General features: G+C 41.7%; 1 protein-coding gene across 1 annotated transcript; it reads left to right on the forward strand.

Annotated features, from left to right (window-relative positions):
• The first annotated feature begins 482 nt into the window (after positions 1-482).
• Positions 483-20,281, forward strand: LOC137592255 (ras GTPase-activating protein 1-like). The gene is made up of 25 exons (XM_068310281.1): positions 483-1,741; positions 11,284-11,436; positions 12,728-12,863; positions 14,208-14,278; positions 14,875-14,992; positions 15,081-15,112; positions 15,313-15,365; positions 15,459-15,609; positions 15,706-15,784; positions 15,901-16,024; positions 16,108-16,264; positions 16,366-16,453; positions 16,577-16,657; positions 16,750-16,907; positions 17,002-17,078; positions 17,161-17,333; positions 17,456-17,615; positions 17,760-17,902; positions 18,156-18,271; positions 18,395-18,481; positions 18,587-18,654; positions 18,739-18,827; positions 18,919-18,996; positions 19,079-19,213; positions 19,308-20,281. Exons 1-25 carry the CDS (start codon positions 1,197-1,199, stop codon positions 19,389-19,391), a joined length of 3,156 nt encoding a protein of 1,051 aa, XP_068166382.1. The 5' UTR covers positions 483-1,196; the 3' UTR covers positions 19,392-20,281.
• The last annotated feature ends 35 nt before the right edge of the window (positions 20,282-20,316 follow it).

A 20,316-nucleotide genomic window follows, 5' to 3' on the forward strand; every position in this document is an offset into this window, starting at 1 on the left:
AATAATTTGTTCACAACTAGATCATACTGTATATTATTTATACTTTATTTGACGATGTTGACTCAAGCAAGAAATAATGGTTTGGTTTATGCGTTACTGGCACCAAAACTGTTTCTATTAATTACTGTAATGGTGGATTGCAGGCATTTTGAGAAAGAAAATGTGCTTAAAGTAATGGGGGGACTGGTTTCCCAGAAGACCATTATGTCTAACATCCCTTGAATAGATACAGTATTTGCCAACATATGCAGCTATCCAAAAAAGATGGAAAACCTCTTAAGGTTCTTGTTGAGAATAAGTCGTGATTACATTGTAATTACACATCGGATAAATGTGTAATTTTACAAAATATGCAAAACCCATCTCTGTGAAATTACAATTATTCCAATATACTGTAAATTCAGTACCCAGATAGAAGATGCGGTAGATTGGACCCGCGGCTGCTCTGGGTTCGCTTGGCCGTGTCTGCCCGGTGACTGGAGAGGACGGGGGAGGGAGGGGAGAACGAGAAGCGCAGCAGCGGGCAAGCCACCAGCCCGAAAGCCAGAAATAAAGGTGAACTTAGGTTTACGCGCAAGAGTATTTTATAGCTGGTTTATAATATAGTGGTTCGCATTGAGCAGTGCACCGTCACGGAGATTTAGGCGATAGCGCTAGGTCGTTCGTGGACTTTTTTTTTTACACGAGAAAGCTGGAAACTCAGAAGGAGAGAAAACAACAACACTGCAAAAAAGACGGGGGTAACTGACAATAAAACAACACTCCGCGACAAGTGGTCTGCCCGGTTCCGAGCGTGAAGTCCCAGCAGGAAAAAAAGGAAATTTTTGGTGAATATTTATTCTCTTTGGGACGCTACTGGCATTTGTTTTCGGACAGCGTTTCTCCGTGATCTCAAAACTCAGGAAACAATGAAGACATAGCGAGCAAGAACTCATCAAGTGTCTCGAGGCTGCTAGCCAAGCCGTTAACGTTAGCTTGGTGCTCTCGCTGCTAGCGAATGCGAGCTAAAGCTAACGCCCGCTAGTGGAGGAAGCTAAGTTAGCTTGTCGGCTAGCGCTAGCTGGCTAGCTAAACGCGTTGTAGAGAAACTTTTGGTGTTGTTTCGACGAAGCCCAAACACTGACGGAGTGTTGTAAGAACAGAGGGGAAGGGCGGGTTCCCTTCTGGACTTTCCCCCCTCTACAAATATCTCCAATATGATGGCTGCGGAGGTCAGCACTGAGGATACGGGCTCGGTCGCGTCAGGGACAGGGGTGGCAGACGGAGGAGGCCCGGAGACGGCCCCTTTCCCCTACTATCCCAAGTCGGGCAGAGTGCGAGTGTCCGATTTGGGACAAGGACCAGCGCCAACCGTCCGCCAACATTCAAACACCTCTCCGGACTCGCTTTCCGACACGAGTTTAATCTATCCTATTCCAAGTGGGGATATGCCCGGACCAGTTCTGTCCGCAACAGGGAGTGGCGGACCAGGAGGTGGACATTCAGTTTTCCAAGGAACAAGCTCAGGGATCGTGGGCGGCATTTGCTGCTCTCCCACTTCGGAGGGTCCGGCTAGTCGAATATCACCCACATCGACAGGCCCTGATGGGCCCACTGTATTCCCCCCACTACCGCCGCCACCTCTTCCCCCTCCAGGCTGTGGGGGGCTCGGCGCCACTCTGGATGAAAGCGACATGCAGGATGGACCGGAATACGAAGAAGAAGAGGTGGTGTTCCCCCTCTCCGCACCTCCCACAAACCAGTAAGTATAATACCACAAAAATAAAGACCTCGTTGACAAATAGAAATCAATTTTTAACAACAACCTGTATTTTTTGTTGAGTTTCTTCCTGTTTAGATTTGAGGCATGAATTTGACAGACTCAGACTCAGTATGTGACTTGTGCTGCTCTCATGATATCAGCTGTGATCTGCATTTAAGGCTTCACGGTCCTGAACGAGGACATATTATAACCAACATAGTTGCTCCCATGAAATAATCATGGTCAAATCTGCAAATTTGTTCTTGTTTTTGAAGAATTTAAACTAGTAAGACTCATTACAAGTGGTGCCAGGATGTGCAATGCAATAATGCGGTTCAGTCCTTGTTTACACAGTCAATAAAGTCAATATCAGACTGCTAACCAACATGAACAACTTGATGTTATGAAGCAGTGACAATGAAAGTGTCAGTAATCAACTTGAAATTTATCAAATATGAACGGTGCATTGAGTGAATCCTCCCACGTTCTGTTATGATATATGCATCCAAATAGCGGACATGCAATATTTTCAGTACATAATGTATGTCAGTATGTCAATAGTAAACACACATACTTTTAAAATTATTTCATAAAATCAGATATATACAGTATATAGTGAACAAATGTCTTAAACAGTAGAGAAATTAAAGTTTATGTTATTCTTGCATGTCTTCTCAAATATTCATCTTTTTGCAATCTTGTTTTGAAAAAAAAACTCGAGAGACTGTAAAGTATACAGTAAACAAAAACAGGATTTAATAATGTGCAAAACACTGAAACCTCATAACTACTTGAAAATGGCACAAAGACAATACGTAATATGTTTAAAACAAGAAAATCCTGAGGGTTCCCCATCTGAGAAATACTGCACTGGTAAATAATGTGTATATAAACCAGATCTAGAAAGGCTGCAGCTTTCACAGAGGAAAAAAATATTGTGTACTGAACAAAATTTTAAAATTTTGGAAAACCACGGAGAAAAAGGACCATTTGTACTTGTTAGCCTTTCGCAGGTCAGAAGCCAACATCCGTGATTGCATGGGTGATCTGCTCATATGTGAAGACATTGATAATGCTGACGTGGATAAAGGTTTTGGAGCAAAAAATGTTGCTAAAAAGTAAATGGCAGCATATCAGGGATGGCCTTGTTTATTTCAGTGAGACAATGTCAAACCGCATTCTATGCATATTACATCAACGTGACTAGTGAAAGACCCTGTGTGTCAAACCAATTTCCCTGTAGTACTGACTTTTCACTCATTGGGAATGTTAGACACATTATTAAATGTAAAATATGACAAAGGACAATCACAACCTCTTGAGCTGATTAAATCCTACACCAGGGTAGAATGGGGAGATACTACACTTTGAAAGTAGCAGAATGTTGTTTAAAAAAGAGGCAATGCCACACCTTGGTAAACATGACCCAGTCCAAACTCTTTTAGAGTGATGTATTCTTAAAAGAAAATCAAATGCTCTATTTGGATGAATTGGTCAGAACTTCTGGTGAACTAAATTAATCAGTTCTTCTTTGACTAACGGATGATTGGTTTGGTCCTCATGCTGTAGTCCTGTAATGTATCTGTTCAGATGTCACTGCAGTAGCAGCGTAATTACACTGCCCGGCCAAAAAAAAAGTCACTGGGTTTCAATAAGCAAATTGCATCGTTATCATCAGGGGTTGCTTCGGTTGGTCAAGTCTAGGCTCAGCAATATTATTCAGCAAAAAAATTAAGTCAGCTGAGTATCTGAATGTACTGAATGACCAGGTATCCCATAAATGGATTTTTTCTCTCAGATGGCACGATCATATTCAAGTACAACAATGCCAAAATTTATCGGACTCTAATTGTGAAAGAGTGGTCCAGGGAGCGTGAGGAATCATTTTGACACATCAATTGGCCCCCACAGTCCTGAGCTTAACCCCATTCAAAGTCTATTGGATGTGCTGGAGAAGACCTTGCAGAGTGGTTTGACTCCTATCGTCAATACAAGAACTTGGCCAAAAATTAATGGAATTCTGGACAGAAATAAATGCTGTGACGTTGTACGAGGTTGTCGAAACAATGCCGCGGCAAATGTGCACCACAATCAAAGCTACAGGCAGTGCCACGAAATTTTAGAGTGTGTGACTTTTTTTGGCTGGGCAGTGTATTTTCAATGAACATTTGTGCTCTCTCGTGGTGATTCATGCAAAGAAGAAATCAATTAGAATAGTCTTTACTGCTTATCTGTGCAATTTGTCTGCTCATGGCCGGTTTCAGTCCTCTGACTTCATGGACGGTGCTTGTTAGAAATACAATATTTAATCTACTAATGAAGTAAAATATGCATAAAGGGGATATTAGTAACTCCTTTATTTAAAAAATGTTAAGTAAATTTGATGATTAGCATGGTATTTCTATGAACTGCATCTCCAAGTCTAGTCATTTCTACGAATTTATCAACCGAGGCACATGTTCAAACCCGTGTGTACTGGTGTTGTAATAACCTAAATACGGCTCTCCCATTTGTTACAGTCTCATTAGAGAACTGCTGAGCTTTGTCATTTCTGGCCCTCATACTGTAAGATATGGTACTGGTGACTGCTTGGAGTGTGGATTCAGCTCTTATTTTAGGAGCCACCCTATATCTCCCTGTCAGATTACAGAGGAAGGGGAAGGCCATCATTTCATCGATGTAGCCTGTGCTGTTAATGAACAGCACTAAATGGAATTACGTGCACTTGAATCATAGTTCTTACATACCGCAGTGCTGTGGAAATTGTAGTCTTGCCATGGGGACTTATTTGTGGGTTTGAATTTGGATTTCACTTTTATCAGCTTGCAGGGTTGTCAGAGAGGCACAAGGACAGTTGTCATTTGTGAATGAATGGCATCTTGCTTATTTCACAATGACAGACTAACCACATAGTCGTATGTTTCACAGCATGAATCACTAACACATAACTGAGTGTCCTCACTCTGCCTACTCGGAGATGATTGACTCAATTGACTTGTGCAAGGCACATATGCAACACAACCTTTTTCTCTATTCTGAGTTTGTTTTTTCTGGGAATGGCTTGTGTGTGGGATGAATCCGCTAGTACGTTGGGCCTCATCTAAATTTTATGGTTATTATTAACACACAATTTCCCAATAGGTGCTATGAAGTGTGCTTATCAAAATGACACCTTCCCCTCTAACCTTTATTGATGTTGAACTTTGCCCACTTCGAGTTGAATGAGGCAGATCTGCAGAAAGACAACGAAACATTCATTCATTCTTTCACTCACTCACTTACTCGCTCATTCATGAATTTGTTCATTTATTCTTTCATCTGTCTATCCATCTTCTTGACATATGGGTCATGGGGTATGCAGCCTATCCTAGCTGACTACAGGTGAGAGGTGGGGCACACCCTGGATGCATAACAGCAAGCTTTCTGTTCTAATGTACAGTACTGTTCTTTTTAAGGCTTACATGAAACAACATACTCATTTGGCAGTGGAAGCTACACTTGGGCAGCCTTTTTAAGAGAAACTGCCTTGTAATGATGAGCCAAATTAGGTGAGTCTGTTCTGCTTCCAGGATGAGCCGCTGATCCACTGTGATAGACCAAGCTGATATGAGGACCCATTCGAGGGGTATTTTACTGTGCTGTTGATGATGCATAATCTGATGCACAGTAATTCAGGCAAAATGTGTCATGGATATGGCTCAAATTCTGTCCTGGAGGCAATAGGCTGAAAGTAATGCTCACATTTTATGGCATAAAATCAACTAAACGTCTATGTTATTATATATGTTAAAATTCCATATCTGTGTTTTTCACTGTGCCTGTAGAAGCACATGGCAGTATTGGATATAACGCTGGCCAATACGAGTGTTGCACTAACAGCTGAGTAACCTGAATGACTCCAAATCTCACCCTGCCCCATCAGCTGTGCAGCTCGACCAGGAGGTCTTCTCTAATCGGGTTCAGATACTAATCTCCTATTCCTTTTTAGTAATGTCAGTGGCCTGTAAAGTGTGTTGGAAGAGGGATGGTGGAAAACCTCTGCATTGTTGGAAGTGGTCCCACTGCGTTTTGAACAGTGACCATGAAAGCTAAATTTGGCACATTTACACCGTGCGGAGAGTAAAAAATGTAGGAAGCAGCATGGCAGCAAGAATATTACACTGGCAATAGCTTAAGGAAGAAACCAGGGTTAAAATAATCTTGTCGCCCGGACAGTGCACGTTTCTTCTGCGATTAGAAACCCTCGGCCGAGTGCCTGAGCTTAAACAAGTAGCACGTTGGAAAGCGAGTCGTTGATATTGAGTTTCCACGAAGATTAGTAAGGATTTTAAGTCAAAGGATTTCCCAGAGGACTTGGTAGAATTAAGGAAACATAGGACTTATGTGTGAATAAATTTCACACATTTAATTGTTTGCTCTGGAAACACAAATTTAACTGCAAAGTTATTTGAGGACCCATTGCTATCCTTGCCTCATGTGTAGGTTATGAGACACAATGGATTTGTGAGATTATATAAAGATCATGTCATATACCTGTATCTTGTTTTATTGGAAATAAAATTTGTTTTTTGTCAAAAAATATTGATACAATATTTTAAATTCCCTTAGAAAACTCATGCTGGTTGGTTTATTGGTGCCATCGATTGAAATACCAGTCTGACCTTTTATTAGTGTAAGCTCTGTGCTTTGAATTGATAAGGAAAACCCTATGGCTTACATGCATTTTAAGTATGTTACACAATGTCCTGTCTTGCCCTTCCAATACCCACACTGCCCTGCTTTTTCTCTCCTGCATCCTGTTTTGAAGACTTCTGAGGCACTCATTGTGGCCTTAAAAGGATCCTCGGAAGGATCTCGGCTTTATTTGACAGTAACCAAATCTTTGAACTTGGAGTGAGTTAGTTAGACATTAGTTAGGTGTGCTGGATAATGAATCAGGCACTTTGCCTATAAAGTGTAAGTACTATGTACATGACTTTCTGCATAGAAAGTATTATAAAGGTGTTTTAACAGTATTGTCAGTGCATTTTACCTTCATTGAAAAGCAGCCGCTGAACTAAAGGCATGTTTTTATTGAGCTGTTCATTCTGTTTCATGGACGATAGTGTTAGTTATTATCCCTACATGAAATTATTGGTCTGAATGGAAGAGAATAATGCTGTAAACCAACATGTCAAAATCAAAAGTGCTGGAGAAATATTATTGGGGCGATGACAGCGAAGCTTATTATCACTGATATCATGATGTTATTTCAGGGTGGGTGATTCACAGCAGGAAAGCAGCCATGCTGACTTTGGTCCCTGCTTGTCTGGCCGGGTCTTGAATTGATGATGGTTGGTTATCCAGGATGAGCAAAGCTGTAAAGGCATTGAATGATGAAATTTAACTAAATATTTAAAAACTACGATTGGATTATATTGCTCTGAAAGTGAAATGATTTAATCAGCTTGAAGCCATGTACAGGATAAGTACTCTATAAAGATTCTGCAGGTCACATAGTTTTATGCACCTCTTTATTTGAGTGCATCATATAGATGTGTATTCATACAGTCATCTACGTGAGCAGGGATGCCACTCCCTACCCTAGCTGTCTCACCGTTTCAAAAAAACCAATAGGCAGCATGCTCATGATGCTTGGTTTTATGAGAGAAAGAGGGAAGGGGAGAGGAGAAAGTCATAGCAAGATGTAGATGCAAAGATAACGGCTGCAGTTTGCCGCAGATAACTTCTTCACATTGGCATCTAAAGGATAAGATATGAGATTCCAATTTTCCTCAACTTAACACAACTAAATGCATGTGTGCTGTCAACCTGCATCTGCGTGTCCTTCTGCTCTTCGTTCTTCCATGGATGTTGGTTATTGACCCCTACGACGGGAGATGACCGTATCAGGGTGGCGACATGGTCGTATCATCGTGCCTTGTATGGATTTAGGGTTCCTTTTGCTCTACTTTCCACATCGGTGCACACTATTTTCACCTAGCCAGCGGTTGTATCGGTGGAGTGGGTGCACCTTGTGAAACCCCGGGACACGGGCAGGAGATGCAGCAGAAGACAAACTTAGCGTAAGTGGGCCATCAAGTCACCCTGTGGCTTTTAACCTTGCCTCCCCCAAAAATGGTCTAGAAAACCTGACAACTTCTGCTTGTCACCTGTTGTTTAATATTTTGTTGATTTTAAGTTTAGCTATTAAATATTACTGTGCTCATCTGACTTTTAAATCTAACAATCACAAGAGATGGACAGAATGTCTTTTATTTTCTTCTTCGGATACTTGGTTATTGGATATTCAGACTTATTAGGACGATTTACTGGCATAAGGTATTAATTCTGTCTATCCTTAGAATTCATACATGAGTGAAGAAAGAGGATTTTTAACTATATGGCAATAATACGTCAGAGATGAATGACTGAATGGCGTATATTGGCTTTTTCTAAGGTCTGCTTTAGTGGACGCCAAATTGCACCTCAGCCTCCCCTGTGGTGCATTTCCCACGGTGGATAGTAATGCCTTACTTTCATTACTTTGTGATTGTGATGAGGACTGACGGTACATCTGTGGAGATGTTTGAGTGCAGCTGCATTCCTCAAGACGGAAGACGATGAAGAAAAGGGACAGATGCTAGAGCGAGAACTCAGAAAGCCAAAGAGACGGAAAGCTGAGATTTGACTCTCCAGTCGGTTCTGTTCATCTTATTGCCTCAGCTCAGCTCCAGCAAAAGGGAAAGTTTATATTTTAGAAGTACAAAAAATCTTTTTGTCAATTATTTAAATAGATATGGGTGTATTAGAATGGTAGACAAACCTCCTACTGCTACAGCACTCCATTAACTGAGGCTTTATTAAATGTATAAGTCTGACCCGTCATGTTTGGGTATAATTATTTTTTTTTAGAAATGGTTAGACTGGAACGATTTTGGTCAGCAGGGTATGCAATGTCCTCAATTTGAGCACACAATTTTTCCGAAGTCTTGTGTCCTTTTCATGGCTTTAGCTTCTGCACTATTTTAGTGAAAAGATGACACACTTCAGAAAATATCCTTTAATTTTCCCTACAGAATTATAACATGATTTGTTCCATAGTCCTAATTAAGTCATTGCCTAATTTCACCCATGGCTAGCACACAGCAGGCTTATTCCTGTCTTCAGGTGCTGCTTTAAACACACTAATCATGAACCAAGTGGACATTAGTCACCGAACTATGCAAGCGGCATATGTTGTTGTGAGAAGCCTTGGCGAGGATTCATGCGGTCCAACCTACAGGCAAAATCTATACACGGTAAATTACCTGAATCTTATTGGAGTTATTGCAATTCAATATATTAAAGGCATTCACCATTAAAAAAAAAACATAGCCAGAAGGATTGTATACACAATAAATCACGCTGCTATGCTTTCTGGAGCCTAAGCCCTACGTTCTGGCATGAGGCCCGACCTGACTGCGCTTGGGCATGTTTGATTTCACCATCATGCAGCAATATTGTTCTTGACAGTGTGACACAATTAGCTTTTACTATGCATGTAACTTAAACTGGTAACTTCTGCGCTTGCAGAGCTGAAAGGATCAGAGTCGCCTTTTGTCCCATGATGGGGTTCCTGAACCATCCTGTGTGAAAGTGAGGTTCAGGATGTGGGTGTTAAGGGCAATGAGGACGAGAATCGAGACTTACTTTGGTGTGGTGTTCTTCTCTGCTTGTTGCGACTTGACATGCAGCTGCGCAGACACTGTCCTCTATTAATATCTGTCGCTGTGCCTAACTCAGACGGCTGTATGCAGGGAGATAAATGCTTTATCCTGAGTCGGCCGTCATCAGAGGACGGGGTGACTACGTCACCGTGTTGCCTGGCGTTCGTGTCCTGACTTGATCGGGCATTCCTCAAGCTGCTGGCAGCACTGTACCCTATGACCGTTGTCATTGTTTGTGCGCCGCCTGTTTAGCATTACACTCTTCCTGCCTGATTCTACCTTCTCACATCTATCGTAAACTACCTCTAAATATTTGTTTTATACATATGAAGATTTGTCATGTAAAATAACACCACATTATGGGCTGAATCTTTTTGATGGAGCATATTTTACAACTGGACGACTGGTAGTTCCAGGTTGCATGCAGAGTCAATCATGTCAACAAGTTTACATAAATAATTCAAATGACTTAAAAGCACTATAGAGAGACAAATTAGCATACGGCAAACTATAATTTATGGCTTTGAAATAATAGAGGCACGCTGTATTCGTCAAATATATATTTTAGTGGGGTGAGCGGCGTCAACATAGCCTCCATCAGCCTGCAACCCGGTAGATCGTTTGCCTGCGCTGGATATGTATTATAATGGATTAACTCCAGAACCTGAGCAACAATAATTTATGTATCAAGTAACTGTGGGATTCAGTAATTAAACACAGCCAACAAGTTGTTTATTGTTCGCCTAAAGCCAAAATTAAAGGTTAAATATGGTCGTTGACAAACAGATGTTTACATTTTTAATGCTAGGGATTAGCACTAGAAGACACACCTGTTGCGGAGCGCCTCATAACATCTGTGGTGAAGTTCTGCAGCTTCGTGCACCAAAACAAAGCAGTGTTTAGCGTTGAACCCTGGCTTAGAATACTGTGCAAATATCCTTTTGAATCTTCACTATTATTAAGTTAAGGTAAAATGTCTGGAGTGCATAGTTTGTTGTTTGAATTGGGAACTGAGTCTCCTGTCGCGAAGGGATAAGAGAGACCTTTATACATATGCATCTTCCCATCCATTGTGATCCTTGCTGTCAGATGCTGCCCTGAAGTCACTTACTTTCTTTCTCTTTTGTTTTTCAATGTCTTAAACCTCACCATGTTTGTCTTGTTGGCGTGTGGATGTCTTGGTTCTGGATGAGACAAAGTAGGAATATGTACTTAGGGTGTCTTTTGTTTATGTCATAATTGTTGAAACTAGATTGATTCGTGCCATATTTAGTTGGGTACACGGCTTCAACTTTTCTATAACCCATAGACCCATAGAATCTTCATGGATAAATTGAGTTCTCCTTTCGCAGACTAGATAAGAGCACAGATCTGCAGCAGCACCTCCTTCATCTTCTCACCACTGGATGTTTTTCAACCCCTGTCCTCCATTCTGAGAGGCACCAGTGGCCTAAATAAAAAATTATTTTAAAAAACTTTATTTTTTTTTCCACCCCAGTAGGCAAGGCACATTCATGTTAAGATCAACTCGCTGAAATATTAAACATTTAGTTCACAAAGCAGCGTTACTGGTAACAGTGTGCTGGAACATGAAGAAAACTTTTTTTATTTGTGTTCACTTTTTAAGTTGATTTATCTTTCCTCTCAATTTTATTTTATACATAGAAGCTTGGTAAGCAGGACTTCTCTTGCAATTAAATTCAGTATTTAATAGGTCAGAAATGACTGTTGATATGGATATCTGTGTCAAGTGTTTATAGTTATCCATCAGAAACCAGGATCTAATGTCATGATGTAATGTAACATTCATGTGTTTCTCCCTCCTTATCATTTCCTCCTTCTGTCTTGTCTCAGGTGGTACCATGGCAAGCTAGACAGAACCATTGCAGAAGAGCGGCTTCGCCAGGCCCGGAACCCTGGCAGCTACCTCATCAGGGAGAGCGACCGCCGGCCCGGTTCCTTTGTCCTGTCTTTTCTCAGTATGACTAACGTGGTCAACCATTTCAGGTACAACTGAGAACACACAGCAAGCAGAAATGATTGTAATCATTGATGAGTTAAACCTGGTCCCGCCAAAAGGGGAACTACATACAGTATATAACAGATTCTGAACAATTCATCTTACGAATAGCCTTTTGGAACTTACTGCGTTCGTGAGTCGGGCACGATGTATCGTCAGGCTATGTAGGATTAACTGTGCTTTGTAGCATATAGCATACCCTTGCTAAGCTCACATTTAAATTGAAAACTGACAACAGAAGTGATTCGTCATGTGTTGGACAGCAAATCATGGACAAGCAGTGAAAGATGAACCTCAGATGTTCTTTGTCTCTATTTCCTAGTTGCTTCACACAATTATGCTTCCTTCAGGGCTAATTTAATGTATTTGTTCCATGCAAACTGACAAAATAAACATTTATAATGTTGCTCTTTTTTTCAAATTCTAATTTATAATGCATGTAATGCTGTACACTTGTTTACTGAAAGTCAAGCAGTCTCTACTGCTCCGTCACACTATGTGTGGTTGTGGGTTTGTGTGTGTGAGGCATTTCTTTGAAACGCATCTGAGTGGAGCTGAAGTAAAAAAAAAAAAATCAGACCACAAACAAAAGCAATACTTTGGGGGCTATTTTTCAATCTTAAATTCAATAAAACACAAAAGATAAGACTTTACAATCTTCGCTCTCGATGGATCTTCTGCATTTATGTTGTTTATTTTAAATAGAAGACAAAAGATGCTCTCACATATTACAGTCAAACAAGGCAACTTCCCGTGCTTTAAGTTTGTTTTTTTACTTTTTAACATGCTTTTAGATGCTAGAATATAGAATCTGCATCTTCTACAGTGTTCCATGGGACCACTACACCAGTCCCCTTCAGAACATAAATGGTTTGTTTCTCCAGGAAATGCACTTTCCTAATTAGGAAACAATGACATCATCTCCCTCTCATATTGGTTTAGTGTGCACCCATGATGTCATTGGTGCTGCAGAATGACGGTCGTTCTTTAAGGGAATTATAGACCCGTGGATGATTGTGACACCCTCTCTGCAAAAAGGTTGATCGTGACCGCAGGAATTAAGTGATAGCACAAAAACCATCAATTATAGATCCATTCAGTTGATGAGAAGAGAATTGGGATTGGTACTTCTATATTAGGTGGAATCCAGACCTGTACTTTTATCATACTTTGTAATCAGTGTGGTGATTTGTTGGCTTTAATCTGAGTCACAAATTGTCACAGTGGGGAAAGACGTTTAGTCTTACCTCATCTTTTACCTTTATCTTCTCTCTGCAGGATAATCGCCATGTGTGGGGACTATTACATTGGTGGGCGGCGGTTCTCTTCTCTGTCGGACCTGATTGGTTACTACAGCTATGTGTCTTGCCTGCTAAAAGGAGAGAAACTGCTATCGCCGGTGGCGCCCCCAGAAGTGAGTCTGACTGCATGGCTGGGATCATTTAGGATGCAAGATGAAAGCATTTGTTTTTAGGCAAGGTCTGGATAAGGAAGCCCATGAAAAAAAAGAAAATGTATGGGAAAACATTTGTGTTCCAGATTATCACCTGTATTATGTCTTCAAAAAATCTGTAATTCAGAATTTCGAGGAAAGGAACTGTTCATACAGACAGTATTTTCCACGGCATTTGGAGTGAACCCAAAATGTCCATCGCTGTGTCAGAGCAGTGGCCAAAAGCATGATGTACAACTCAATGCACACTCAAAATTACCGCCAGCTTGTACACAAGTTACCCATGAATCGCCATCTCAGGAATGTACAAAAAGGGAAACATTCACTTGTCAAATTTATACCTACAGTCAATTTAGAGACCAAACTCCACGCACAAAAGGCTGATGTCACCTACTGATCGGGAGCAGAACATATTCACACTATCATCCTCACATCAGTGGTACATCACAGCTCTGCCTTATAAATAAATGAACTCTGGACATCCATTACCAAAGTAGCTTTGAGGAAAAAATGTTAACAAGACTTTATAAATAACCAAATATTACATTTACGACAAAGTGAATGAGTTATGCGTTGAATAGAAGCAAATTGACCGAGGGAACATGTATTTAATGGCCGCATTCATCATTGTTTCCACGGATACAAAATGAATAAAGCCACGCAGCCTCTATGATAATTAAATTAACTTTTTTCACCTTGTGTTCTATCCTATTTATAACAGAGATTATCAACTTTTCCAGTTGAGAGCTGTGGAAATGATAGCCTGGAAAAGTCTAAAATTTTTGCAAAGGAAAATATGCAGCAGCCTTATATTTTGAGGGCACTTGTTTTAAGTAATGGATCACCTTGGATCTTTTGTGCTGTGAGAAATGGAATAGGTAAGAAATTTTCCCAGAGAGCTCACAAAACCAAAAGCAAACTTGTTAAAATATGGTGACAATCAACAGTGCAGCATGCAAAATGTAACCTTACCTTTTGAAGGGTTGTCCAGTGAAAATACTCCCACATGATTAAATGTGTCAGGGTTGAAAGATGAATGGAAAAACACACCTTCGTGAGTTGAGTCAAAGTCAGCCTTGATTGCTTTATTCAGTCACTTGTTCAATGACGAGTATTTTTCATGTCCTCCCTTTCCTGTGTTTTTACTTCAGAAGGTAGTCAGAATTCATTAAGGCGCAGTTGAAGCTAATGTTAATCACCTTCACAGTCGAGTGTGATATCTCCCACGGGGAGCTGTAGTAGCATGGATGTGGGTTTTGTATGGTCAAGGCTAAGACTAAGAGCTTTGTGTGCATGTTTCCACAGCCTGTAGAAGACAGGAGGAGAGTCCGGGCCATACTTCCATACACCAAAGTGCCAGATACCGATGAGATCAGGTAAGCCTGTCAAAAACGAGCCTTTCTTTTGGATTTGAAAAGAGTGAAGTCCAACAGTTTTCTTAATCAAAGTATTATTGTTCAAATTATACATAATCCATTAGATGTAAATCAGGACTGTGTGGCTTCCCAAAAGCAGACGAGTGTCCCGCTTTTGTTCAGGTTGTCTTTTTCTTTTTTCTATTTTTGGTACTTTACAGGCCTGGAAAGCACATCATCAGACTTGTTAATGTAAAAACAGTCTTGTTCGTGTCATTAAGCTGCAGTAGGCACACTTACTGATGATCCCAACTATCCCTGAGTTCCTTAATCTGATCAACATCTGTCTGCAGTCAACCTCAAGCCCGATTCCGACAAGCTCAACAGAACGGATAAGAGGTGCCGGATTCACCTCAGATGTTAGGAGCTAGGGCCCCCTGCTGGTGATGCGGTGGCATGACAACCTTCACTGATAAACCTTCACCTAAAACTGATAGATATTAAGTAGTTTCAATTTCAGTTTGATCATGTCTTCCTCAGTTTTACTTTACAGTTTCACAGTGTTTTAATATCATTTGTCTTGATGTATTTTTTTGCCTCACTCTTTATGTTTTCAGCTTCCTGAAAGGGGACATGTTTATTGTTCACAATGAACTGGATGATGGCTGGATGTGGGTGTCCAATGTTCGCACTGAGGAGCAGGGCCTCATTGTGGAGGATCTGGTGGAGGAAGTGGTATGATTTAGAATATATATTGAATGCTTAAAGAGTCAAATGAAAAGAGCATCGTCTTGACAAATTTGTGTTTGGGATATTTTTTCAGGGCCGGGAGGAGGATCCACATGAGGGAAAAATGTAAGAATTTAAATTTCATTTGCACTGAACCAGCTTTTCTGAACTGCCAGTATCGGATCAATGGGGAAAAACCTTGTTAGATTGAGGGGAAACATCAGAAAATCATGACGAAATTCTAAATTGTTGTGCGTTTGGCTGATGGGAGTTAATTTTATTGGTCTGTTTCTCTTTCTGTGGCCCTCATCTGAATTCCTGAACAGCTGGTACCACGGAAAGATCACCAAGCAGGAGGCCTACAATCTCCTGATGACAGGTATTTCGTTCCTCCTAATGTCAAATCAAAGTCATCTGAAATTGTAGCGTGAGTGTGAATGAATGCTTTGTTTCTCTCCTTATAATTTTATAGTTGGCCAAGTGTGCAGTTTTCTCGTCCGGCCATCGGACAATACACCGGGGGACTACTCCCTCTTTTTTCGCACCAGTGAAAATATCCAAAGGTTTAAGATCTCCCCCACCCCCAACAATCAGTACATGATGGGGGGGAGGTACTACAACAGGTATGACAAGAAAATCATGTTGATTGTAGGTGGCCTGTGTTGCTGTGCACGCATGTGATTTCCTGCATCTTTTTCCTGCTCTCAACCTTGCGGCAGCGTTGATGACATCATCGACCATTACAAGAAAGAGCAGATTGTGGAGGGGTACAACCTGAAGGAGCCAGTTTCAGTTCAGGTAGGTGCAGATATTTGTTTGCGTCACTGTCACTTCTGACTTATTTGGACGATATTTCACTGTTTCAGGACTTTGTGAAGATAAATCAATGTGTTGATTTGTGGTTGTATTCACAGCACCAGGAACAAGTTCTTACTGACACAGTGGATGGAAGAGAAATATACAACACTATCAGGCGGAAAACAAAAGATGCTTTCTACAAAAACATTGTCAAGAAAGGCTACCTCCTGTTCAACAAAGGTAGCGTAAAACTCCAGCACTGGTAAACCTCACAGATTGTCCTACACTGGTCAGGATCTGTCATGTGGTTTCTCTCAACTCAGGTAAAGGCAAACGATGGAAGAACCTTTACTTTATCCTGGAGGGCAATGATGCACAGCTCATTTACTTTGAGAGCGAGAAAAGAGCCACCAAACCCAAAGGTCTGATCGACCTGAGCGTGTGCTCTGTGTACGGTGTGCATGATAGTCTGTTTGGCAGGTGAGATGTGGAATATATATATATTTTTGAGTTAATGTGTTAATTATGTAGAAAAAAGAAGAAAGGAATTCAGATCCTTCTCTTCTGTTTGACTTTTTCAGGCCAAATTGTTTCCAGATTGTTGTCCAGCACTTCAGCGAGGAACAGTACATATTCTACTTTGCGGGGGAGGTTCCAGAACATGCACAGGTATGAAGAGAATTTGTCACGCACACAATCCTTCAGTACACAAATAGAGACAGTGGTATCAGTTTGATTTAAGATCTCATTGATGAATGAAAGCTGTCTTTGATAAATGTTCTGTCTTTGCAGGATTGGATGAAATGCCTGCAAACATTCTGCAGTAACTTAAGGAAAACCACTCAGCCGACCTCTAACAAGAGGCTAAGACAGGTGTGTGGGGGGATGCGGTTGTTGAGTATGAACTTACACCCATGCCCACTGGAGGATACATAATGTGCTCAACCATTTTTTCCGTCTGTCAGGTGAGCAGCTTGGTACTCTATGTGGAGGAGGCCCACAAGCTGCCGGTGAAGTATTTCACCAACCCCTACTGTAACATTTACCTGAACAGCGTCCAGGTGGCCAAGACGCACCCCAGGGAGGGGCAGAACCCCGTGTTCACCGAGGAGTTCATCTTTGAGTGAGTCCGCGAGACATTTTTGCAAAAATCCTCCTCACATACACGCCCTCTGCTCAAGGACAGCATTACTAAATGTTCAGATTTGTCGTTTCAGTGACTTGTCAAGTGAAATTAACAGATTTGAAATCAGCCTGAGCAACAAAACAAAAAAGAGCAAAGAAAGTGACATCTGTAAGTGCAGCTATAAGATCTCTTGACAGACGCAATCCCCGCGGATCTTTCCGTTGACGTTACTTTTGGTGACACCTTCTAGTGTTCATGCGCTGCCAGTTGAACCGTCTGCAGAAGGGCCAGATGATCGATGAATGGTTTCCTCTGAGCTCCCACGTGCCCTTGAAGGGCATCGAGCCGGGCTCCCTGCGTGTTCGGGCCCGGTACTCAATGGAGAAGATCATGCCTGAAGAGGAGTACAGTGAGTTCAAAGAGGTCGGTCCTTACCAGGAAGTACTTTTGTTTGCAGCGTCCATTACCTGCCCTATGTTCTGTCATTTACTTAAATTCACAACTGTTATCATGATTATAATTATTGTTGTTGTTGTTCTTTGCAGATGATCTTGCAGAAAGAGTTTCACGTCATCTACGCTCTGGCCCATGTGTGTGGTCAGGACCGCACCTTACTAGCAAGTCTTCTCCTGCGGATCTTCCGGCATGAGAAGGCCGAAGCCCCCCTACTCAGGACACTCAACGACAGGGAGATCAGCATGGAGGGTAAGATCCAGCAGCAATGAATAAATGCAGGTTTTAGTTTTGCTTAACATTCCCAATTTTTGTTATTTGTTTGTTGAGTTGCCTCAGCTTAGAAATGAATATTTCCACTCACGTTTCCCTCCTTGCTTTGTGCACCACCTTCAGATGAGGCCACGACGTTGTTCAGGGCGACCACGTTGGCCAGCACACTGATGGAGCAGTACATGAAGGCAACGGCCACACCTTTTGTCCACCACGCACTCAAAGACACCATCCTCAAGATCATGGAGAGCAAACAGTCCTGTGAGGTAAAGACTTGCAGAGGGGTGTGGAATCAAGGCCTCTTTTGCTTTTTCCAGCATTTACCTTTGATACGGAGACAAGTATCTGAATCTGTTGTGCACATTTATGCAACAGAAGCCTATGATGGAGTTTACCTATTAACTATAAATTATTTAAACTATAAACTATTTTAAACAAATATTGCAGCTAGGTTATCAGAGCGGCCTTAAAAAACTATGTTGTCTTCATTTGTTTGTCTCTCTATATCTTTGTTTTAAGCTGAACCCTTCCAAACTGGAAAAGAATGAGGACGTAAGCCTCAACCTGGCTCATCTCCTCAACATCCTGTCCGAGCTGGTGGAGAAGATCTTCATGGCCGCTGAGATCCTACCGCCGTAAGACCATAAACACATGTCACAACATCACACTCTGTTGTTTATTCAAAACAAACCACAGAACTGAAGGTCAAATAAAAACCCGAATAATCAATGATTTTTTCTTTGTGACGACTCATCCAGGACGTTGAGGTTCATCTACGGCTGTCTGCAGAAGTCTGTGCAGCAGAAGTGGCAAACCAACACAACCATGCGGACGAGAGTTGTAAGGTAAACAAAAAACAGTGAACAGAGTGTGATAACTCAAATACAACTTTATTTTTAGAGAGGTATCATTTCTTTTCTCATAATTCCCCTAATCTGTTCTCTTCCCAGCGGCTTCGTCTTTCTCAGACTGATCTGTCCCGCCATCCTCAACCCCAGAATGTTTAACATTATTGCCGGTGAGTGTTATGTAGGGCCCCCCCCCCCTCCTTGTCACGTGGCATGTGACATGTCTGACTGGACATTGGCATCTCTTCTTTCAGACCCTCCATCTTCGGCAGCAGGCAGAACCCTCACACTAGTGGCCAAGTCTGTCCAGAACCTCGCCAACCTGGTTGAATTCGGTGCTAAGGTTTGGACAATGCATCACCGGAGATGTTTGCCATGTTGTGTCATTTGTGAGTTGTGACCATTTTAAAAAAAAATTGTTTTATATCAATCAGGAGCCCTACATGGAGGGGGTTAACCCTTTCATCAAAAACAACAAACATAGGATGATCATGTTTCTGGATAAGTTGGGGGTAAGATGAAACATCATTTTCCTTTTGATCAGATCATCCAAAGTGTTGTTTCTTTGGCTAAAATTGTCCTCCGTGCTCGCAGAACGTTCCCGACCTCCCCGAAGCCACTGAGCACTTTAGGACAGACCTGTCCCGGGACCTGGCGGCGCTGCATGAGATCTGTGCCACTCATTCAGATGAGCTGCGGACACTTAGCAACGAGAGGGGAGCGCAGCAGGTCAGAACGGAAGACGGCACGTCTGTATGCGTCAGGTACACAAATTCACACCGTCCCATTTCGGATCGATCTGATTGCCATTTCTTCCCCACAGCACGTGTTGAAAAAGCTGCTGGCCATCACAGAGCTCCTCCAGCAGAAGCAGGCTCAGTACGCCATGTCCAACAGCAACAGGTAGTACTGCACGCCCTCTTCCTCCTCCTCCTCCCATCCTCCTGCCAAGTCTCCTCCGACAGAGTGTGCAGCACGGTGGAGACATAGCATGCCTCTCCTACCCTCCATCACCATGGCAACCTCACCACCACCACCTTCCTCCATCATGTCGTCCTCCAGTAGTCGTTGCCCATCTCAACCATGTGCCATTTTGTCTCGTTCGCCACAAGAGCTATGCATCAACATGAGCTGAAAAACGACACCCGGTAGAAAATCCACCGAGCAGCAGAGACTGACAGTACGCACACCAAAACAGATTTCCCCCTCAGACTGTGTTTACGAGTCCGATTTGGGTACATTTCATTCCCAACAGAGGGCCAAATGGTAAGATTTGTAAAGGTTTCTTTGTACCCAACGTTGTGTTTTGATAGCACGGTTTGCCAAAGCTTAGTCCCGCCCACTCCTCCTCAGTGAGGAAACTGACACGAAGAAGCTAATTCAGACACCCCCCCCCCTTCTTATAACTGGATTATGAGCGATAATGCTTTTTATACTGTAATTGACTGACTTATTTTATGACAGTATCCGCAAAAGAAATTTAGTATTTGTTTTTATTTTTTTTCCTTTCTTTGTGTTCTAGATCGGAACAAAGTCTTGATGGTTATTTTATATTAAGAATAAATTCTCTTGCTGGAATCATGAGTATATACGTGAGATGAGCAGATTTTGTTTTGTTCAGATTGTATCAGCTACTTTGATTATTTGGTTCAGTCTTTCTTTTTTGTTACTTCTCAATGCCAGACAAGACACATAATCAGAGAAACCAAGTAAGAAAGTGTTTACAACAGTAAATCTTTTGAATAGTACAGACTGTATCAGACATGCATGCACTTATTAAACAGTTTTTGTAAAGTAGATTATGGAGTCATTCATTTTTCTCTGCAAAAACC

This window comes from Antennarius striatus, chromosome 3 (assembly GCF_040054535.1).
Source record: "Antennarius striatus isolate MH-2024 chromosome 3, ASM4005453v1, whole genome shotgun sequence".
Taxonomy (NCBI): domain Eukaryota; kingdom Metazoa; phylum Chordata; class Actinopteri; order Lophiiformes; family Antennariidae; genus Antennarius; species Antennarius striatus.

Bases quoted from the DNA above. Each gene is read 5' to 3' on its own strand.
- LOC137592255 (XM_068310281.1), top strand. From the start codon at position 1,197: ATGATGGCTGCGGAGGTCAGCACTGAGGATACGGGCTCGGTCGCGTCA. The intron at 17,903-18,155 runs GTAAAGACTTGC...CTTTGTTTTAAG, and splicing joins AGAGCAAACAGTCCTGTGAG to CTGAACCCTTCCAAACTGGA. The intron at 18,997-19,078 runs GTAAGATGAAAC...CCGTGCTCGCAG, and splicing joins TGTTTCTGGATAAGTTGGGG to AACGTTCCCGACCTCCCCGA.